At 40.9% G+C, this 18,910-nt stretch overlaps 2 protein-coding genes across 5 annotated transcripts; one reads left to right on the plus strand and one right to left on the minus strand.

The window, feature by feature from the left end:
- Nucleotides 1–218: 218 nt before the first annotated feature.
- Nucleotides 219–10,225, minus strand: LOC135108436 (protease inhibitor 2-like). 4 transcript variants are annotated; one of them, XM_064019458.1, is made up of 4 exons: nt 9,918–10,225; nt 8,149–8,239; nt 5,177–5,335; nt 219–1,098 (listed from the first exon to the last, which is right to left on the minus strand). In XM_064019458.1, exons 2-4 carry the CDS (start codon nt 8,192–8,194, stop codon nt 1,037–1,039), a joined length of 267 nt encoding a protein of 88 aa, XP_063875528.1. In that variant the 5' UTR covers nt 8,195–8,239; nt 9,918–10,225; the 3' UTR covers nt 219–1,036. The 4 variants fall into 4 exon arrangements, with proteins under 4 accessions (XP_063875528.1, XP_063875527.1, XP_063875526.1 ...); XM_064019457.1 differs by having other exon boundaries at nt 8,149–8,244; nt 9,918–10,224; XM_064019456.1 differs by lacking the exon at nt 9,918–10,225 and adding an exon at nt 9,631–9,907 and having other exon boundaries at nt 8,149–8,244.
- A 1,409-nt stretch (nt 10,226–11,634) lies between these two features.
- On the plus strand, nt 11,635–18,689 carry LOC135108439 (protein amnionless-like). The gene is made up of 10 exons (XM_064019461.1): nt 11,635–11,845; nt 13,349–13,476; nt 13,765–13,882; nt 14,000–14,217; nt 14,462–14,714; nt 14,907–15,119; nt 16,269–16,431; nt 16,535–16,709; nt 17,275–17,406; nt 17,888–18,689. The coding sequence occupies exons 1-10, from the start codon at nt 11,683–11,685 to the stop codon at nt 18,428–18,430; spliced, it is 2,106 nt and encodes a 701-aa protein (XP_063875531.1). The 5' UTR covers nt 11,635–11,682; the 3' UTR covers nt 18,431–18,689.
- Nucleotides 18,690–18,910: the final 221 nt, after the last annotated feature.

Consider the following 18,910-nt stretch of genomic DNA (forward strand, 5'->3'; position numbering starts at 1 on the left):
TCCTCAATATACATAACATTTTTACATTCTTGATAAAGGTTATCCTCCCATGCAGTGTGAACAAACTTGCGGCTTGGTTTCATTATATATATATATATATATATATATATATATATATATATATATATATATATATATATATATATATATATATATATATATATATATATATATATATATATATATATATATATATATATATATATATATATCAAGGAGATGCTGCAAACAAATTTTCTGTATTTATATATCCAAACTTACAAAGATTTCGAATTTCGAATAATTATTAACGCTGCAAAGCATTTAAAATCTCTCTCTCTTCCCCATGAGACCTAGCTGATGTATTACATGTGAGCCATCAGCTAGTCCCTCACTGAAGGAAAGCCATATGCCCACGCACCTTATAATCAGTCAGACAACCTGCTGCTGATGCATGACAAGTGACTTCCTTAAGAAATAGTAAGTACATAAATCATTAAAAAGCCCCATTTTTTAACATCTTTGCACAGGTGGAACACTGATTGTATCTAAACATGAGGAATGGTTGAGCGATTACACTGCCAGATATGTACACTCTGAGCAGGCAAAGCTATGAAAAATACACTATATGTAAAAAAAAAAATTATTTCGACGAGATTTCATTTCCTTCACCTTAAACTGTCCTCATACCTCTGTTATCATACCATCTATTATAGATCTGCCTATATTTTTCCCTGTAGCAAATGTTTAATATCATATCCACATGTTGGCGATGGCACGCAGCGGTCGTCACCACACACCAGATGATGGTGAGCAGAACAACTTGCCCCACGTGGGATTACCGCCAAGGAGGCAAAGTATGGACCTTCAGAGACTAGATGGAAACAAAGAAGTTATGCAAAAAAATATTCTGATGCAAGCTGCCATCAAGTAACTAAAGTTGACCTAAGCAAACACAGAACACGCCGTTCAAGTCATGGTGATGAGCCGAGCTGCCTTCCTAAAGCAGCGTTGCTCCAGGGTGACTCGAGGGAAGATTGGCAGGAGCCGCGGCATTCTACGTCTGGTCCTGCCCAGTTATCCAATCAATGCAGGTGGAGAAGTGAGCCACGGCCAGCTCTGTGTGTGACCAAGAAAGCTTCATTCAGGGTGGAAATTGTGCGTCTACTACCTTGACAAACCAGATAAGATGGTCTGCACAAAACATGTGATCCACGTTTAGCAAGAACAGGAAAAATATTACGCCCCACACTGAAGTAATTAGAACAAAAGATAACACAAAAAGAGGTCCAGATGAAGGAAGAAATAATCATAGCTATGTTACTGTTGACATGATAGCAGTGAGAAGGTGTCTTTGTATGTATCAAGAAAGGCCAAGACTGCACCGACTGACGCCTTGTACTAGTCTAGTAGAGTCTCCCCTGCAAAATGCCAGGTGGGATGTGTCAAGTATGCAGTCCACCTCCCGTAGAATCGTGCTGGTGGTAATGGTAAAGTTAGAAATGCTATAAGATCTGTGGACGAAAAATACTCAGAAGTTACAACTCAGATCTTCGTCAGGACAACAGTCTATAGAAGCCAGAAGTAAAGTATATCGGATTTTAGGATTCACCTTCAGGAGCGTTAAAAACAGAAGTCCCGAGGTAATATTAAAGTTATATTTGGCACTGGTCAGACTTCATCTAGATCATGTTGTGCAGTTCTGATCCCTACATTACTCGTACAGGAAGGATACACGTCTGACAGAATCAGTACAGAGCAGAATGACTAAAAAGATCAAAGAGATGAAAGGAATTCCTTACGAAAAGAGACTGAAGCTTTTAAATTTAACATACTTTAGAAAGGCGTAGGTTAAGAGAGGATTTGGCAGAGGTCTTTGAATGGTATAAGGAATATAACAAAATATTGCAAAATATAGCAAAATCATCACGATCAGGGATCAGAAAAGGACAAGAAATAACAAGCTTGATAAAGTTAGATTTGAAAAAAAAAAAAAAGATATGAAGATACTGGTTCTGAAATGTAATGAATCATAGATGAATTGAATAACCTCGGTAATCAGATTATTAGTGCCGAGTCATTAGGAAGTTTTAAAAGAAGATTAGACAATGAGGATAAAAGTTAAAGACAAGGCAGGTACCTATGTGTTTCTTACAGGGACTGCCACGTGAAGGCCTGATGGCTTCTTGCAGCTTCCCTTACTTTCTTATATATTTTCTACTATAAGAACATAAGTTGTAAGAAGCCAGTAAGCCTACACGCGGCACCCCATGTATACAACATACTTATCTATGTCCACTCTATCCATAAATTCATCTAATATTCTTAAGAAGCTCCCCATTAACTCTACATTAATAGTCTGACTACTAAGTTTATTCCAGTCATCTACCACTCTATTTGAGAATCAGTATCTTATTTTTTTTTCTATCATGTTTCAGCCTCTTACTTCTGTAACATCATCATCATCACTTGTATCGTTTAATGCGCTGAAAAATAAACAAACATTTCTACTGATTTTTCTGAGAGGCGGAAACAGGCGTCTTCACTACCTTCCTGTCACTGTTCTGTTTTAATGAGTAAATCACTAGCGAATGTAAGCTCAAGGCCTCTCCAACCTCAGTATATATATTGTATTAGCGAACTGCCATGAATAACTACCCTAAACATTATTGAAATTACAAGTACATAAACAAAAAGGATTATTAATGGTGACTCGAAGAAAGACATTGCAACTCTAAAACATAAATCGCCAGTCCATCAACACACATAATTAGGAAAGAAGCATTCATTAACGAACTGTTATACGTCAACAACTACCCTGAAAACAATAAATAAATGTAAAGCAGAAAAACAAAGGTGACTCGAGGGAATATGAATGTAAAAATTAAAAAGGACATAGTTATTCTATACTTTTTTTTATCTTCTAGACTGATAGAGAATATGAAATAGATAAACAAAATTCATCAATAATGGTGACTTCTACAAAATGTATAAAAAAAAATGGAAGAAAAGTCACACAAAATTACAACAACAACAACAACAACAACAACATCGACATCAACAACAACAACACCACCACCACCACCACCACCAACACCAACAACAACAACAACAACAGTTCGACTAGAAAACGCAGTGATCTTTAAGGAATCTGACATCAGTAATCATGCCAGCCATCAGTCGTGAACACCAGCAGGCACCAAGATCAAGAAGGCGCACGTGAGCTGGAGGGACCCGAAAAGAGATGCAGCTGGCACTATCTTAGTGTTTGATACCAATGTGTGAGTTGCTGACGAGTGGCAAACCTTGAAGAGATTGGTACATAGCAGAGAGAGAGAGAGAGAGAGAGAGAGAGAGAGAGAGAGAGAGAGAGAGAGAGAGAGAGAGAGAGAGAGAGAGAGAGAGAGAGAGAGGAGGGGGTTAGAGGCGGGGAGAACAAGGATTTTTATCTGTTGTCGGAGTTCCTTTACCACTAACAAGTAACCAAAAACTCCTAACTCTTTAAAAGTATTTGAAAGAGAGAATCTTTGAGAACTTCCGTTGTGTGTGTGTGTGTGTGTGTGTGTGTGTGTGTGTGTGTGATCTCTGAAATCCCACATAACACAAACGATCGATGGCCGAGTTAGAGGTGAGGCAGAGGCGGGGAAGGGGCGGCCAGGTCGTTGACACCATACAGTCACTCACGGTTGTCATTTAGTGAGGCCTACACTCCTTTTCTTTCCATCACCCGCACCAAAGTAGCTATTGAGATTGGGTGTCTGCCGCCCATCTTTTTCGACGCAGGAACCAGAGTCAGAGCAGCTGAAGCTCAGTCTTGTGGGCTGTCCATCCATAGAGCCTTACGCTAGCCTCCCTACACTCCGCTGCCCAGGGACGCGGTAAACCCTTGCTCAGGGACAGATTACTCAAGAGATCGGGGGTAAATCTATCCCAGCCCTGGTGCACAATGCGATCCTTACACACACACACACACACACATATGTATACTCTTCGGACGTAAGTGAATAGTAAAATACTGGAATATCACCCAAGGAACGAAGAGATTGATTAATGTAAAAGAAAAAAAAAAAGAAAATTATGAAAAAGTCATCAGGTGTTTTATAATTTCAATACTGACAGATGCTGAGCTTCCTCGAGATTTTTAAATAGCATTGCATAGCCATCAAATTGTAATTATGATAATGATTTGCACAATTCGGAGTGTAGAATTATCTTGGTAAGAATATAAAAAAAAATAATGATGATAATAAAAACCGCAACTGTCCGCACAGACCAGTAATGTAACACAAGAACACGATGTAAGTGGTTCTCACAATTTACTGAGGAGTGAGACGATGAGTGGAAGTAATTGAGATTCTTCTTGCACCGCCAAGAATGAAGAGAGCGTAGATGACATGTGACCCTTCATTGACTCCCCGTATGTACTCGCATGGCCCTAATGATAGAGCTACATCTTCATCTTGCATCTTCATCAGGAGTTTCAGGATTATTCACTGTATGGAACTCACTGTCACGCCTTATACCACGTGGGTGATTTGCTGGTCTTACAGTGGTACCTACTCCTCGCGCGTATTCACCACAACTATTACGTATCATATGCACCACAACAGTTATATATCATCGCAATTTCAAGCCATAGTAAGAGAGACAATGCTTTCCACTTACGGTGCAAATAAGTTGTTTGTGTCGTGTTTAAGCAAACATTTGTTCAGGGTTTACATGCGATAGTTTTCATATTCTCCAACAGTGACATTCATAAGGCGGCAGGAACCTTGAACTCAATTGGGAACAGTAGTTATGATATCCCAGCTGAATATAAGAAAACTTGTTATGGAATCTGGGAGTATCTCTCTGAACAAAGGTAAAGAGAATAATGATATCAAGTACAGCTGGTGCTAATGTGTATCATGGACAGGCTGTTTAGGAGTTACTAAGACATTGTGACAAGTCTTTCTAAGTGGACAAGAGATAATGAGTAATGTAGACTGTACTATTGCAACCAGGCGAGAACTCAAGAGGCACCTTTCTGTTTTTTTAGCTTATTTATTTATTAATTTATTGTGTGTGTGTGTGTGTGTGTGTGTGTGTGTGTGTGTGTGTGTGTGTGTGTGTGTGTGTGTGTGTGTGTGTGTGTGTGTGTGTGTGTGTGTGTGTAAATGAACTAGAGAAGCGGTGAATGTACAGGCCTGAAGCTCACCCGGGTAGTGACATTTCTTCCAGCAGCGCAGCGAAGAAGGGTTGATGTAGGTGATGTAGTCCGTGCCGCAGACTGGACTGTAGTGGGAGGTGACGATGCAGCGGTTCAGACACCCGTCCCCATCGTACAGCTGTAATCCTGCCCCCGCTCTTGCGAAATCTGTAAGTATATGGCTGTATTAACATATATACATATACGTACATATATACATACAAGCATACCTATCTACCTTAGCTACCTACAACGGTAAGAGTACATCTATATATACATACATACATACATACATACATACATACATACATACATACATACATACATACATACATACATACATACATACATGCATGCATATATATACTCGTATTCTTCTCCTCCTCCTCCTCCTCCCTTTTATCGTCATCATCATCATCACCACCACCACCACTACCACTACCACCACCACCACCACCACTGCTGCAGGACAAAGGCCTCCCCAACATCCTCAACTCATCTCCATCGGCTGCCCCTCTGTTCCAGGTCACCCCAGCAAGATAACTCTCATCTTTCCGTCTAATTCTCTTTCTGTCCTGCCTTGTGTCACCATTCCTAGATTGTTAATTTGTTGTTCCAGTTATTCATTCATTACCTGTTTAGCGCATGACGTTTCCTGCCTACGTCCTTTTTTTATTGTTATTATTATTATTATTATTATTATTATTATTATTATTATTATTATTATTATTATTATTATTATTGTTAATGTTATTATTATCATTATTATCATTACTGTAGCTTCCCGATCCCTCATGTCCTCTACTTATCTCTCCATATTACGCCAAACATCTTTTTTTCGGCCACTCTGAAGTTTTGGTTGCAATAGTTTCGCAAGAACAAAAGTTTCTGACGCATAGTCCACGTTGGAACTGGCAGAGTGAATCTTTCTTTCACGTGGTAGTGGGTGATTACTTTACCGTTTCGATTATATGTATGAGTATATGATAATTTCTGTGAAAGTTCCCTAGTCTCTGTCCCTCATCCCAAGCTAACGTTGATTTGTTGTAGATTCTCTCACTAACAACTCTTTTTGCAAGAAGGAATGACCATGCCAGTGAGTGAATATTTCAGAAAAAGCTGAGTAAAGGAAGGAAAATAGAAAATAAATAAACAGAACAAATACAGAGATGAAACTACAATGGAGGAGTAATGCCCACGATAGGGGTGACAGCTATTGAAATATATATCTGAGACAAGTAGGGTTTATATGATTAAACTGGTGAAATAGCGAGTACACATCTGCAACACTTCGCAGCACCCCGCACACCTGCACAAGACGCAGAGATTGCAACAGTGAAACAGTACGCGTGTTGCCATCGCTCCCTGACTCAGCATCGCACAGTAATCAACATCCCCGGGACAAACACCGAAGCACGCAGGGGACACGCTCATCCCACTCCGTGAACTCCGTCAGTTGAGCGTGTAGTCAGTTTTGTGGTCACAGGAACGACAAGCAGCATTGGTAGCTCGGCAGTACCTGACCAGTGTCGCTTCTCTCTCTTATAATTTATTATATTTGATACTTATTACTTAGTACCTCATTGCCAAGGTCTTATTCTCTTCCAGCATTGCGTTTTCTTTTGGTCCTTGAATGTTCTTGGCGAATGTACATAATCTTAACCTTTTCGCAACAGACACAAGTATGTATATCAATCACATCAAGCAAGGACAAAGCACCTGCTAGTCATGTATCAAAGCTTGTTTAGTTAGTAAAAACACGCTTGTGCACATGTCCTTGGTAACAACCCATGCTGGGTTTGGTGGCTGCATTCTCCTTTTGGTCTTGAAATTGTCTGCGATGTGGAAAGCTTTTTATTTTATTTTTTTATTATTATTATTTATTTATTTATTTTTTTATTTATTCATTTTTTTTTTTTTTTTGGTTATTGTAGCACTTGAAGATGCCTTGGTCAAGAAGAATGTGATTGAATAGTTCCAAATCAGGTAATGACATTCTGATTCACCTGGTGTGACTCAGGACAGCCGTGCCACCAGTGATGAGCGTGCACCTCAGCAAGGTGAGAAGCACACAGGGGATGACACACAAACAGACAGATATATACGCAAACAGACAAACTAAGAAATATAGGCATAAGGAAAGAGACACAAACAGATGATTGGATTAACTGATTGACTGGTACCTGGTACTTGGTACGTTGTATTTAACCATATGATAATATAAGCATCATATCTTCTGTTATAATATTCATGTACAACGTTTATACATTCAGATGTGACGCTGTGAAGTGAGCAGTGAAATTCTGATCTCCAGAAAAAGGACTAAATGATCAAAACATAAAACGCCACCAGGTAGCCTGCAGCAACAGCGGGCACTGCCTTTCAATACTGCCTGGAGTGGACACCAGACAGGTTCTACGTCATGTTATCTCTGGCTAGCTTCAAGAAATCGGAACTAAATTGACCAATACCTTAAGAATTAAATTTTAATGGACTTTGTGGGAAAGACAATTATTTTTCTTCTGATTTCTGTAGCCCTTGGCCAGCCTCTGTTTGCACGTGATAAATAGTTCTTAACTTGTGATAAATTATAGAAAAAAAAAGCTGTAACCCAGTGTTTCCTTAACTCATGATTGACTGATTGAATGAATAATTGACTGAATGAATGACTGACCGAATAAAGGAATGAGCAATTTAACAGAAGGAAAGAAAAAAAAAGTAGAAATGCATTTAAAAGTAAGTAAAGCAAACATGTTAACATTACGAACAGTTCATGACACCAGTGTTTGGAAACAGTTATAAAAATACCGATTAAATGTAAGACACGTTTGACAATTAGAGCACACAACACACACACACACACACACACACACACACACACACACACACACACACAGAGAGAGAGAGAGAGAGAGAGAGAGAGAGAGAGAGAGAGAGAGAGAGAGAGAGAGAGAGAGAGTGCGTGTGTGTCACTGACTCACCGGTAACAATAAGGAGGGCAGTGAGAGCTGCGGCAGCCAAGCACATGTTAGCCTCGGTGTGTCCTCCTGTCCTCCTGTCCTTTTGTCCCACCTGGCCTGAAGAAAGTGCAGCGTTACTCTTTTGTTTGAACCGAGGCGTCATTTTCACGAGCAGCGAGAGGCCGCCTTGTAATAAGACCTTCCATATGGTGCCACCGTATATATCACGGAAAGCTGGAAGTACAGAGCACGGTGGTTTCCTTGTGTGTCATGGTTGGTGGTGGTGGCGGCTCCAGCTGGCGTGGGGAAGGGCGGGGTGTGGAGAATCTGGTCACCTTCATAGTCCCGTTATTTTTGACTGGTGCAGTAAGTGGGAAGGCCACGTTGTGAACTATTAATGGTGTAGCGATGGATGACTCACTACGTACGACAATTTGCATTTCTTTTTTTTTTTTTTTAATAGTGCACATCAGTTAAGGTCGCTGTCATTATTAGCTTTTATGAAGATTGATATTTCCTATTTGATGTATTATTGTCTAATACTGATGAGAATCTCTCTCTCTCTCTCTCTCTCTCTCTCTCTCTCTCTCTCTCTCTCTCTCTCTCTCTCTCTCTCTCTCTCTCTCTCTCTCTCTCTCTCTCTCTCATTTATATATATATATATATATATATATATATATATATATATATATATATATATATATATATATATATATATATATATATATATATATATATATATATATATATATATTCATTATTTTTTTCTTTTTTTTCTTTACAAGAGAACAGTGACTTATTTTTCATCATAATTTCGACTCACAATGTTTCCTTGTTAATATACCACTTGCGTAGGTTATTTTTCATATCTCCCATAATGAGCCAGACTTTAAACGCATAGTCACTGCAGACATAAATTGGATCATTATAAATGGGGAAAAAATGCCATTTCGGGGGAGGTCATGCACGTCTGTAGCTTAAAGAAGGCAACACTTAACCTTCTGACGCGTGAGCGACGTGCTGAACATGACAACAGACTTGGTCTTCCATAAAAAGAAAGAAAGTGAACATGCAATAACATGGAAATCTTATCTTTTAATTGATAATAACCAACAAACAAGTCACTTCTTGGAATCCGAAATCATCCAGATCTATTTTGTCCATCAGTGAGTGTTCGTCCGGGCGGCATCCTTCCCTGCGTCACCGTCGTCACGAACAGCAAGCTCATTATTTCCTTGAGTAGAGAACAATGCACGCACTGAACACAGCACAGCCATCGCTGATCTTCAGCTCTCAAAGAAAATCACCTTTATAATTTTTTTTAACAACTTGTGTCTCAGTACGAGTGTGACATTTCACGTTTGCCTCTGGAAGAACAATGAGGCTTCACAATGGACGCATTCACGCCAAACACAAGCACTGTGCCCATAAAAAGTCTAGTTCTCTTCTATCCATAAAGTATACTGAAAATGGTGGTTTTCCACTGGAAAACATGCCCCTTACCATCCAGTCTGCAAGACACTCGCACGACCGGTGATTGCCTCATCCCGCACACCGCCACCACCACCACGCGGAGCCTGTGCCCCGCCGCCCTCACACCCCTCTAGCAAGCACCACAGTGACCTGACTACTTGATTCACATTCCTATAAAAAACCAGCATCAGCCCATCCTGAATACTTTCACTCCACAGTCACGTCAAGTCACCCGCATACAATACTTTGCTAGGCCACTACCCCACTACATTAAGGCAGCACGGACAACATGGCACGAAGCTCTCCCTCAGCCTCACAGTTTCACACAATCTTCTGGAGAATGCAGCAGCGAGAGGCGTTCCTTCAGTAAACAGGCAGGAAGGGAACAGCAATTCAGTGAGGTCGACGCACGGAGCAGGGAACTGTGGGGATGACGACCGACTAGGCGGGGACCTCAACACCTTGTGGGATGGCAAGCGGGTGGTGGCGGCAGCAGTGGTGGTGGTGAAGTGGAGGCAGGGTGCAGAGAATCAAGACAGCAACAGGGAGGAGTGAGGGGGGAGACCAGAACCAGACCGAAAGGTGAAAATGAAAGGAGAAGGACGGGAGAAAGAAAAGGAGGAGGAGGAGGAAGAGGAGGAAGAGGAGGAGGAGGAGGAGGAGGAGGAGGAGGAGGAGGAGGAGGAGGAGGAGGAGGAAGAGTAGGAGGAGGACTGGAGGAAGAGAGTTAAGATGAATGAGGATAACGGAAGGTGTACTGTTATCACTCTGTGTTAGTGCTGTGTAATGATACTAACAGCAATGACGGACGTGGCTGGAGGGGGCTGGGAGGCCTTTGTCCTCCTGAGATCTGAGAGGCTCGTAATTATGATTAGTAATAATAATAATAACAATAATAATAATAATAATAATAATAATAATAATAATAATAATAATAATAATAATAATAATAATAATAATAATAATAAAGAAGAAGAAGAAAAAGAGAAGGAAATATATATATATATATATATATATATATATATATATATATATATATATATATATATATATATATATATATATATATATATATATATATATATATATATATATATATATATATATATATATATATATATATATATATATATATATATATATATATATATATATATACTAGTAAAACGGAAGCCGACTGACGAGGAAAGCTGTCACCAATGCATCAGTGGAAGGGGTATTTCAATAAGAGAGAGAGAGAGAGAGAGAGAGAGAGAGAGAGAGAGAGAGAGAGAGAGAGAGAGAGAGAGAGAGAGAGAGAGAGAGGCAATTTCAAGCACCCCGCACATCGCACATTTGCCTAATATTCAAATCACTCTAGCTTAAAACTTTGCGAGGGCCCAATGGTTGTGTTGTGTACTGTTGGATAGGAAATTTCATTCTGCTTTCAGTTGTGTGTGTCCGCTCTTGTTGAAACAAAAAAAAAGAGGTGGAAATTACAGGAAACTGACGGAATCCCATTTTCGACACCTATCTACTTTTTTGCAAGTTACCCATTGACTTCACCCAATAGAAGAGATGAAAGCTCTATCATGTAAAATTGATAGAGTTGTGCTATCATAATGTGCTGATTTCATTACGATCAGCCCCGTAGTTCTGGGCCGGGCTGCTCAAAATGAAACAACAACCTCCATAGTAAACTTCGCTTCGCTCGTAATAAGGGGCAAGCTTCACTCTCACTGCTGGAGGTGGTCGCCGCGGGCACCACACTCCCCCAGCACAACGTCAAGCCGCGAGACCCGAGAGCCACATGGGGGCGGATAAGCATCGAGTGTCGCGGGGAGCTGGGTTACGTGGCGCAAGTGTTTGACTGCTGTTCAAGATCCCAGATGTTTGTCAAAATGCACATGATAGCGACTTTTTTTATTTCTTGTAAATTAATCCATGTAAAAGGTTCCAACTCGAAACTTGCTTACTGAATTAGCAGCGCACAGGGTGACAGAACACCTGCCGTTTTCAAAGAGCTTCGTGAAGATTATTTCTATGGAGAAAGTGCATTTGGCATATGAATACTACTGTAGCGTGGTGGTGGTGCTGGTGGCGATGGTGGTGATGATGATGCTTACAGTGACAGTGAGTGCGGTGGTACAGTGTGTAGTGAGATGCAGGGGGAGGGGCAAAGGTGGAGGCACCGTGTCGGGTCAGTCAGTACCGGGACGTGCCAGCATGTGGGGCAGCGCGGCACTCCTCCTGCTGCTCCTTGCAGGTATTGTGCTTCCGGTGTGAGGTTCTTCAGTTGTCTGTTTATAACACTGGACACAGCACAATGGAGAGGAAGAGGGAGGTATTGAATGTTGTTGTCCGGTGAGGGAAAATACTACCGAGTTAAAAATGAGCCGAAAAAAACAATTTCTTGATATTCCTTCCTTGAAAAAAGTTCAGGCCATAGACGGTGGAGAATAAACTGATGCTGGCCATTCTGGAGCTTAGTAATGGAGAGAGTGAAGGACAGAAGACAAGGGATATGTGTTATATACTGAGCAGAGTAGACAGGATAGGGAGGTAAGTGATTATATGAACTTGAGTGAGACGAAGTTTCAGGTAAAAAAAAAAAAAAAGAGAGAGAGAAAGAGAGAGAGAAAAAAAAGAAAAAGAAAAGAAAAGCACATGGTTAATGAATAACAAGTGATACAACTGTGGCAGACAGCGGGAGAAACACCACAGCAAAGGAATGTGAAATCATAAACGTCAGTTAAGAGAAGCGAATTCATGTAACAGATACCTTTGTTTAAAACTAGTGTGTGGGTATGAACGCCCAAATCACGACACTTGAGAAGCATATCTACAACATGGAAAAACAAAGTTCTTAATATAACCAAAGTTTGGGAAAGAGGTAAACCCATTAACGAAGACAATGCGGTAAGGGTAACTAAATCCGTGGATAATCATTTGAGAAAAGTTAAAGTATGAGATTTTTGTTTGAGGCAGCAGGAGGACAAACCCCCCAGCAATAAAAAAATATATAAATAAATAAAAATAAATAAATAAATAAATGAATAAATAAATAAATAAATAAATAAATAATAATAATAATAATAATAATAATAATAATAATAATAATGATAATAATAATAATAATAATAATAATAATAATAATAATAATAATAATAAAACGATATGGATGAAGGATGAAGGAGTTTAGTGAATGACATTTCTGCTCCGAAGTCTTAGGTCCACATTTTGAAACAATTCTGCGCCGCATTTCCACTACATTCAAAAGGCTTTAGTTTTTTCAAGGGTGTTTTTACGATTTGAATGACAGCTTGGCAAGTTTTCTATATTACTAGCAGAAAAAACACTCTTGAAAATCCGGCTAATCATCTCTGTGGCCTTAGTAAACAGTGGTGGTGGGAGTAAAGTGTTTCACAATACACGCCTTAATACGGGCAAGCTTAAACATTATCACCGCATACGAGGCGTTAGTTGCATGGATGATGTCAAGGAAGAGGTTACAGCTTTCTGAAAGGTTGTGGTTAAGTGACAGTGAAAGAACTAGCATGTCCACTGTAAAATTGCTTTCATTTGACCTTCCAGTAACGACTAAACCAACAACAACAACAACAACGACCATCCACACACAGTATCGCCACACTAATACTGTCACACAATCCCCACCGCAGCCATGACGACCACCACAATGGCAGCATGACATTGTGAGTGTTAGGCGTTCGCAGATCTGACTAGTAGAGCTGAGGGTGTCTCGTTCCAGACTCCGAGGCAGGTGTGCGGAAGCGATGGACGCCGAGCTGGGACTTGACCGGGAAGAACAACTGGAAGGAGGAGAAGCTGCCCTGCGGTGGTGGGATCGCCTCCCTCCCTCGCTATCCTGAGAACTCGGTAACTATTTCATATTAGCAGGAAAGCGACTATGTATGTGAAGACTAACAGACAGCCACACCTTAAATACACTCAAGAAGCATATGCTAATACTACATATCCTGTGGGTGAAATGTTCTTGGGGAAAATTTACTTGGAGGAGCTTACGGCATAATGCACAGTACAAGACCGTCACAGAATAGTACTATATTTATACTAATATCAATGTGAAAAAGCGTGGCTTGGCATCCCTGTCCGTCATTCTGGAGTTGTGGCACGCTGGCACACTGGCACTCCCTATCGTTTCAGTTGTTCCTCGGTGCCGATCTCACGCTGGGCTCCCTGGACCTTCCCATCGACGGCGAGATCATCCTGGGGGAGAAGGCTCGCTTTCTGTTTGACCACACCTCCAGCGGTGACTGTGCAGGTATTTACTTCTACCGTACAGGTAAAGTAATTACGGTTTTACACATTAGTGAAACGCTTTATATCTTGGTCGTGAGAATTAAACTGCTACATTTTCACCGATCTGTTGTTGTCTTAGACGCAGAATGGACTCACCGCGGCCGTGACCAGTGGTGGGACCCTGAAGCCTGGGCCTACCCGGGTTTCGAGGATTCAGCTTCATCCCCCGTGCCTCACTTGCATCGCGTTCCCTGCACACGAGACGCAGCCATCTTCCCAGCTCTCAGTGACTCCCTCTTCACTGTTCAACTCGCGCCTCCCGTCATCTCTGTCACTACGCTTTCCGTCGGCAACAGAGTATGTGTTTTGTTTTGTTTTTCTTTTTCCTTTTCACAAGGAGGAAGCTTTATAACCTGTATTTATAATATTAACAGCACTTTTTAAAAAGCCACGTGTCGTTCGAGATCATGAGCATTGCTTTCCTATGATGTAAAAACTTGTGGCACATTTCTCATTTGTTATCACTTCTATCGCAACGTTTAGCTGGAGAAGACGAAGGCTTCGTACTGACGAAAGATCCTCGCATGTGACTTTTCAACAGAACTTTACCACCTCGGAGTTGGCCGCCTATGTCAGGACTCCAGAAGGGGCAATGAGGTTTCGTGGGATTTCCTCGAGCAGGGATGGCGCTCCCTTGTATGTGGAGAGTCCTGGGGAGTGTACAGACGTGACGGGCTGCATGTGTGGATCTGAGCCAGCAGCTTCCGTCATCTGCAGGATTATGTCCAGGAAATGTGGGACTCCTCGATGCGACGACCCGATAGACATGACGGGCTTCTGTTGCCCCGTGTGTGGTGAGTCTTCGGCTGCTGCTGAGTCACGACACAGACACGCATGCATGTAGCGTATGTACGAGTATATATATAATATTCCAGAAATTCCATAAACATGTCTCTCCTTGCGGTAATACTGAATTTTAAGAATATTACACATGATTCCTTTAAAAGATTATAATGCACACACGCACACCTCTTGCTACATTGCAGGAGCTGAACTAACCATTAACCATGGGGGCTCTCTGTCTCTGGCGAGAGTCAAGACCTTACTACAAAGTCACCTCCAGGGCAGTGACATGAAAGATATACGAGGACACGTCGCTAAGATGAGTGACCAGTTATATCACGTGTACTTCACCGCAGCCAATCCCGATGGAGACTACAAGGAGGCGTCGGAGTCATTCAAAACCAGATTTAATGAAGGTAAGTTCACACCACCCAGCAGAGGAGGGGCGGGACTGGACAGAGGAGTAAAACACGTGCATGAAAAGTGGAGACTAGGGATGAACACACACACATACACACACACACACACACACACACACACACACACACACACACACACATTTTCATCTTTTCTTTTACATGGCGTATACAAGAAGGAAACACATAATGATACAAGAAGCAAACATAATTAATAGCAAAATACGAGTACATTACTGTTTCCCTTAACATTTCCATTTTCAAGACTCTCTACAGTAATGTCCCAGCCACAAAAAGGTAATTCACTTTGACAGTTTTGCATTCCCTTCAAAGTGTACAGCCTTTTCAATATAACCCTCCCTTTTCTTCATCGTCAACTAATTCTTTCACTCTGTTTGATACCATAAACTCTTGTGTCCATTTCTTTTTCACTTATTTTCCGCTTTCCCAAAACTCTTCAGCACTTTAGCACCCTTTTGGTCAGTTTCTTTATCACCCTGCTTACTTCTTGTCTCAGCACCTGGTTCCAACTTTATCACCTCCAACTTTCATCGCGCAGCTTCTATTAGCTAATAATTCTTCTGAACCACCTTCTTCTCAATACATTCACCCAATATTCTCTCCCGTCCTTCACTCCAGGTACTCCAGATGTACCGGGTACTCATATTTAACTGTTATATATTATCATGTGATTCTCAGAAACAAATCTTCTCTTTTCACAATCCTTATCTTGCGGGAGACACTGTGAAATTAGGAATTGTGTAGCAGACCACAATAAGGTCAATACCACCACCACCACCAACAACAACAACAAAAACCATCTGATGAAAATGTTACGTCCTTCGAAAGTCCGTTGACTGTTGTACAGCATGAGACTGAAGGCGAACGAGAAGCAAACAAATGAATCATGCACTGCTGCAGCTCGATGCCGTCAACCGCGTGGATTGCGAGCTGAATGGAGTCCTAGTTACAGACATATAAATAAATGCAAAAGAAAGTTGGTTATAATCTTCCTGCAGTATGTGGCACGCGTAATGTATTTGACCAGGTAGAGCAGATATTACGGTGATCCGCGGGAGGAGGGAGACATGGCAGGGTAGAAGGTAAGCCACGACACCACTTACTGACGTGTTTTCTTCTTGATTGCAGTGCTAAATGCAGCCAACTCCCACGAGGTACTTGTGTCTTATGCGGGAGATATGAAGCCTCTCGTGTCGGGAAGGGTCGCGCCTCACCACGTAGCCGTAACGCTGGTGACTCTGACCATTTGTCTCGTGGTGGGAGCAGCAGTTTATTACTTCAGGAAACGAAGGTGACGCTGGAAAAAAAACGCTGCTGCTCACTGTTTATTTGAGAGATAAAATCAGAAATACTCCACCGACGCAAAGTACAGTCAGTGTAATGCCGTATTGCAGAATATCGTCATCGCTGTCCTTCATGTTCCGCCGCCTGGAGAACAACAGCCGCCGCGTGTCTGTGGTGAGTGACGTGATCGGTGGCCGCCGCCCATCTAACGCATCCAGCGTGTTTGCCTACAGCAGAGAAAGTGGGCTGAGGTTCCTCAATCCAATTTTTAATCAGTCGATGGCGGTAAGTCTAGCTGACATCTATATATCTTCTTCATTCTGTAATTTCGTCCATCCCCATCCTTTTGAATTTTGCCTCAAATTAATTAAATGACTGAGATTGCATTTTCCCAGTTTTCGTTAGGATGATTACTGATTCCCTTGTTAGTATGACGAGTGCTTTAAGGAGCTCCTAATGCCTGTATATTAATTTTCTTTTATTCAAAACTTGTCTTAGAAGCAAACGTCTGGAAAAGTATGAACTTCTCCATGAGGAAGGGCACGGGTTCACCAAGGGTAGGTCAGGCCTCACTGATGTTTGACAAAGCAGTGTATGAGGAAAGGTAGCTAGTGACGATAACTATGACAATAATATACTTTGATTTCAGTAAGCTGTCTCCAGTGTAATTTTCAGATGCAATTTATCGGTGTGTGTGTGTGTGTGTGTGTGTGTGTGTGTGTATGCATACACCAGGTGATGTGAAGCTCTACAGGGGGATCCAGTTAAAGGCCTTCCAGGAGTTACTGAACAGACATAGGTGACCATGAAGTATAAGGTATTTCAGATATTTTCTCCTCCATCACACCAGTCCCTGGCAGGTGCAGGCGTGTCCTCTGTAATTAATGAGTCAGCCCAGGAGATTCCAGAGGAACAAGAAGAAGGGCAACACGAGAATCCAATGTACACTGCCTTTCAGAACATGCTTCCAGAGGAACGTAAGGTAACGTTAAACAATCTCATATATAAATATCATTCAAGAAACCTTCTTGCAGACTGTTTATATGATTTTTGTTGAAATGCATCAAAGTTCTTACACTTAATGAACAAACAATTTAATGGAATAAAATCTATAAACAGACAAATAAAATAAAATAAAATAAAATTATAATATATGATTTATAGTTAGGTATTTTGAATTTAACGACAAAAGACTAACCAAATTCGTCTGTCAATGTGTGTGTGTGTGTGTGTGTGTGTGTGTGTGTGTGTGTGGTTAACACTCTTTATGGAAGGTAACAGAAGTAAACATGATGCCCTCAGATCACACAAGAGTGTATCGTTTATTGTACCTGTTAAGTGTTACATTTGTATATATATATATATATATATATATATATATATATATATATATATATATATATATATATATATATATATATATATATATATATATATAACCAAGCATTTCCCTCACCTTTCAGGCGTCTGAGAAAGCCATGGAAGAGCGGGAAAAGATTTTGGAAGCCGCAGGACAGCTCGTGGCATCTTCAATGAAAAACAATAAAGAAAAGAGAATGAGCGTTCCATCTGAAAATAACTTGGAATCAATAAAAGAAGAAAAAGATACAAAAGATGTCGTGAGTTGTGATGCTGATGTCCATCATACAGAAGGTACAGTTGACAGTGAGACATCAAAGGCTAGCAACAGCTCTCCGGTCGCAGAAAAAAATATTGAAGCATTGCAAGATGAATCCCTAATGAAGGATAACGAGGAAGAAATACCCGAAGCAGATATTGGTGAGGTAACTCCTGAAGACAAGACTGACCCTCCTTCCCCAAATGACGGTGCAGATATCACCCAGACACTTGCAGATATTGGCGAGGACCCTGTTATTTCCTCTGGCCATGTGGAGCACCGCAAGTCAAGCTCATCATCATCATCATCATCAGACGATGATGCTGATGGCGCTCTGAGTAACCTTGAAGGCTTCACTCCTCTGGTTGACTTGAAGTTTAAAAAATAGTTTAAAATATCATATAGCTGCCAAAGGCTCAGTAATATATAATTATATGCCGTAGGAAATAATTTATTTGTTATCTATCTACTCGTATACAAAGGTAAAAGTTACTGTATGTCTGTCTGTGGCTGTGTCCGTTCACGATTCGCGGCCGAACCCCTGGACCATCGATATGAAATTTTGCATGTGGGTTTCCCTTCAACCAAACCATTAATTGTAACCAATCAATTAATTGACGAATTATAATAAAAGCTTGCAAGTTTTAGGAATTAGCTTGAGTTTAGAACGAAATTAAGGAATCTGGATTTGATAGAAAGCAGGTGGAGCGTGAAGGGAAGGAACTTGGACTTAAGGGAAAGCAAAGTAAATCAAAAGGTATAGATGAATAAGTTGATAAATATACGTACTAGTATAGAAGATCCTGACCATAAACGGACGTAGATTTGATTCCTTAAAAATACGCAGAATCGCATGATTGCCTTGCTG

This window comes from Scylla paramamosain, chromosome 17 (assembly GCF_035594125.1).
Source record: "Scylla paramamosain isolate STU-SP2022 chromosome 17, ASM3559412v1, whole genome shotgun sequence".
NCBI classification, from domain to species: domain Eukaryota; kingdom Metazoa; phylum Arthropoda; class Malacostraca; order Decapoda; family Portunidae; genus Scylla; species Scylla paramamosain.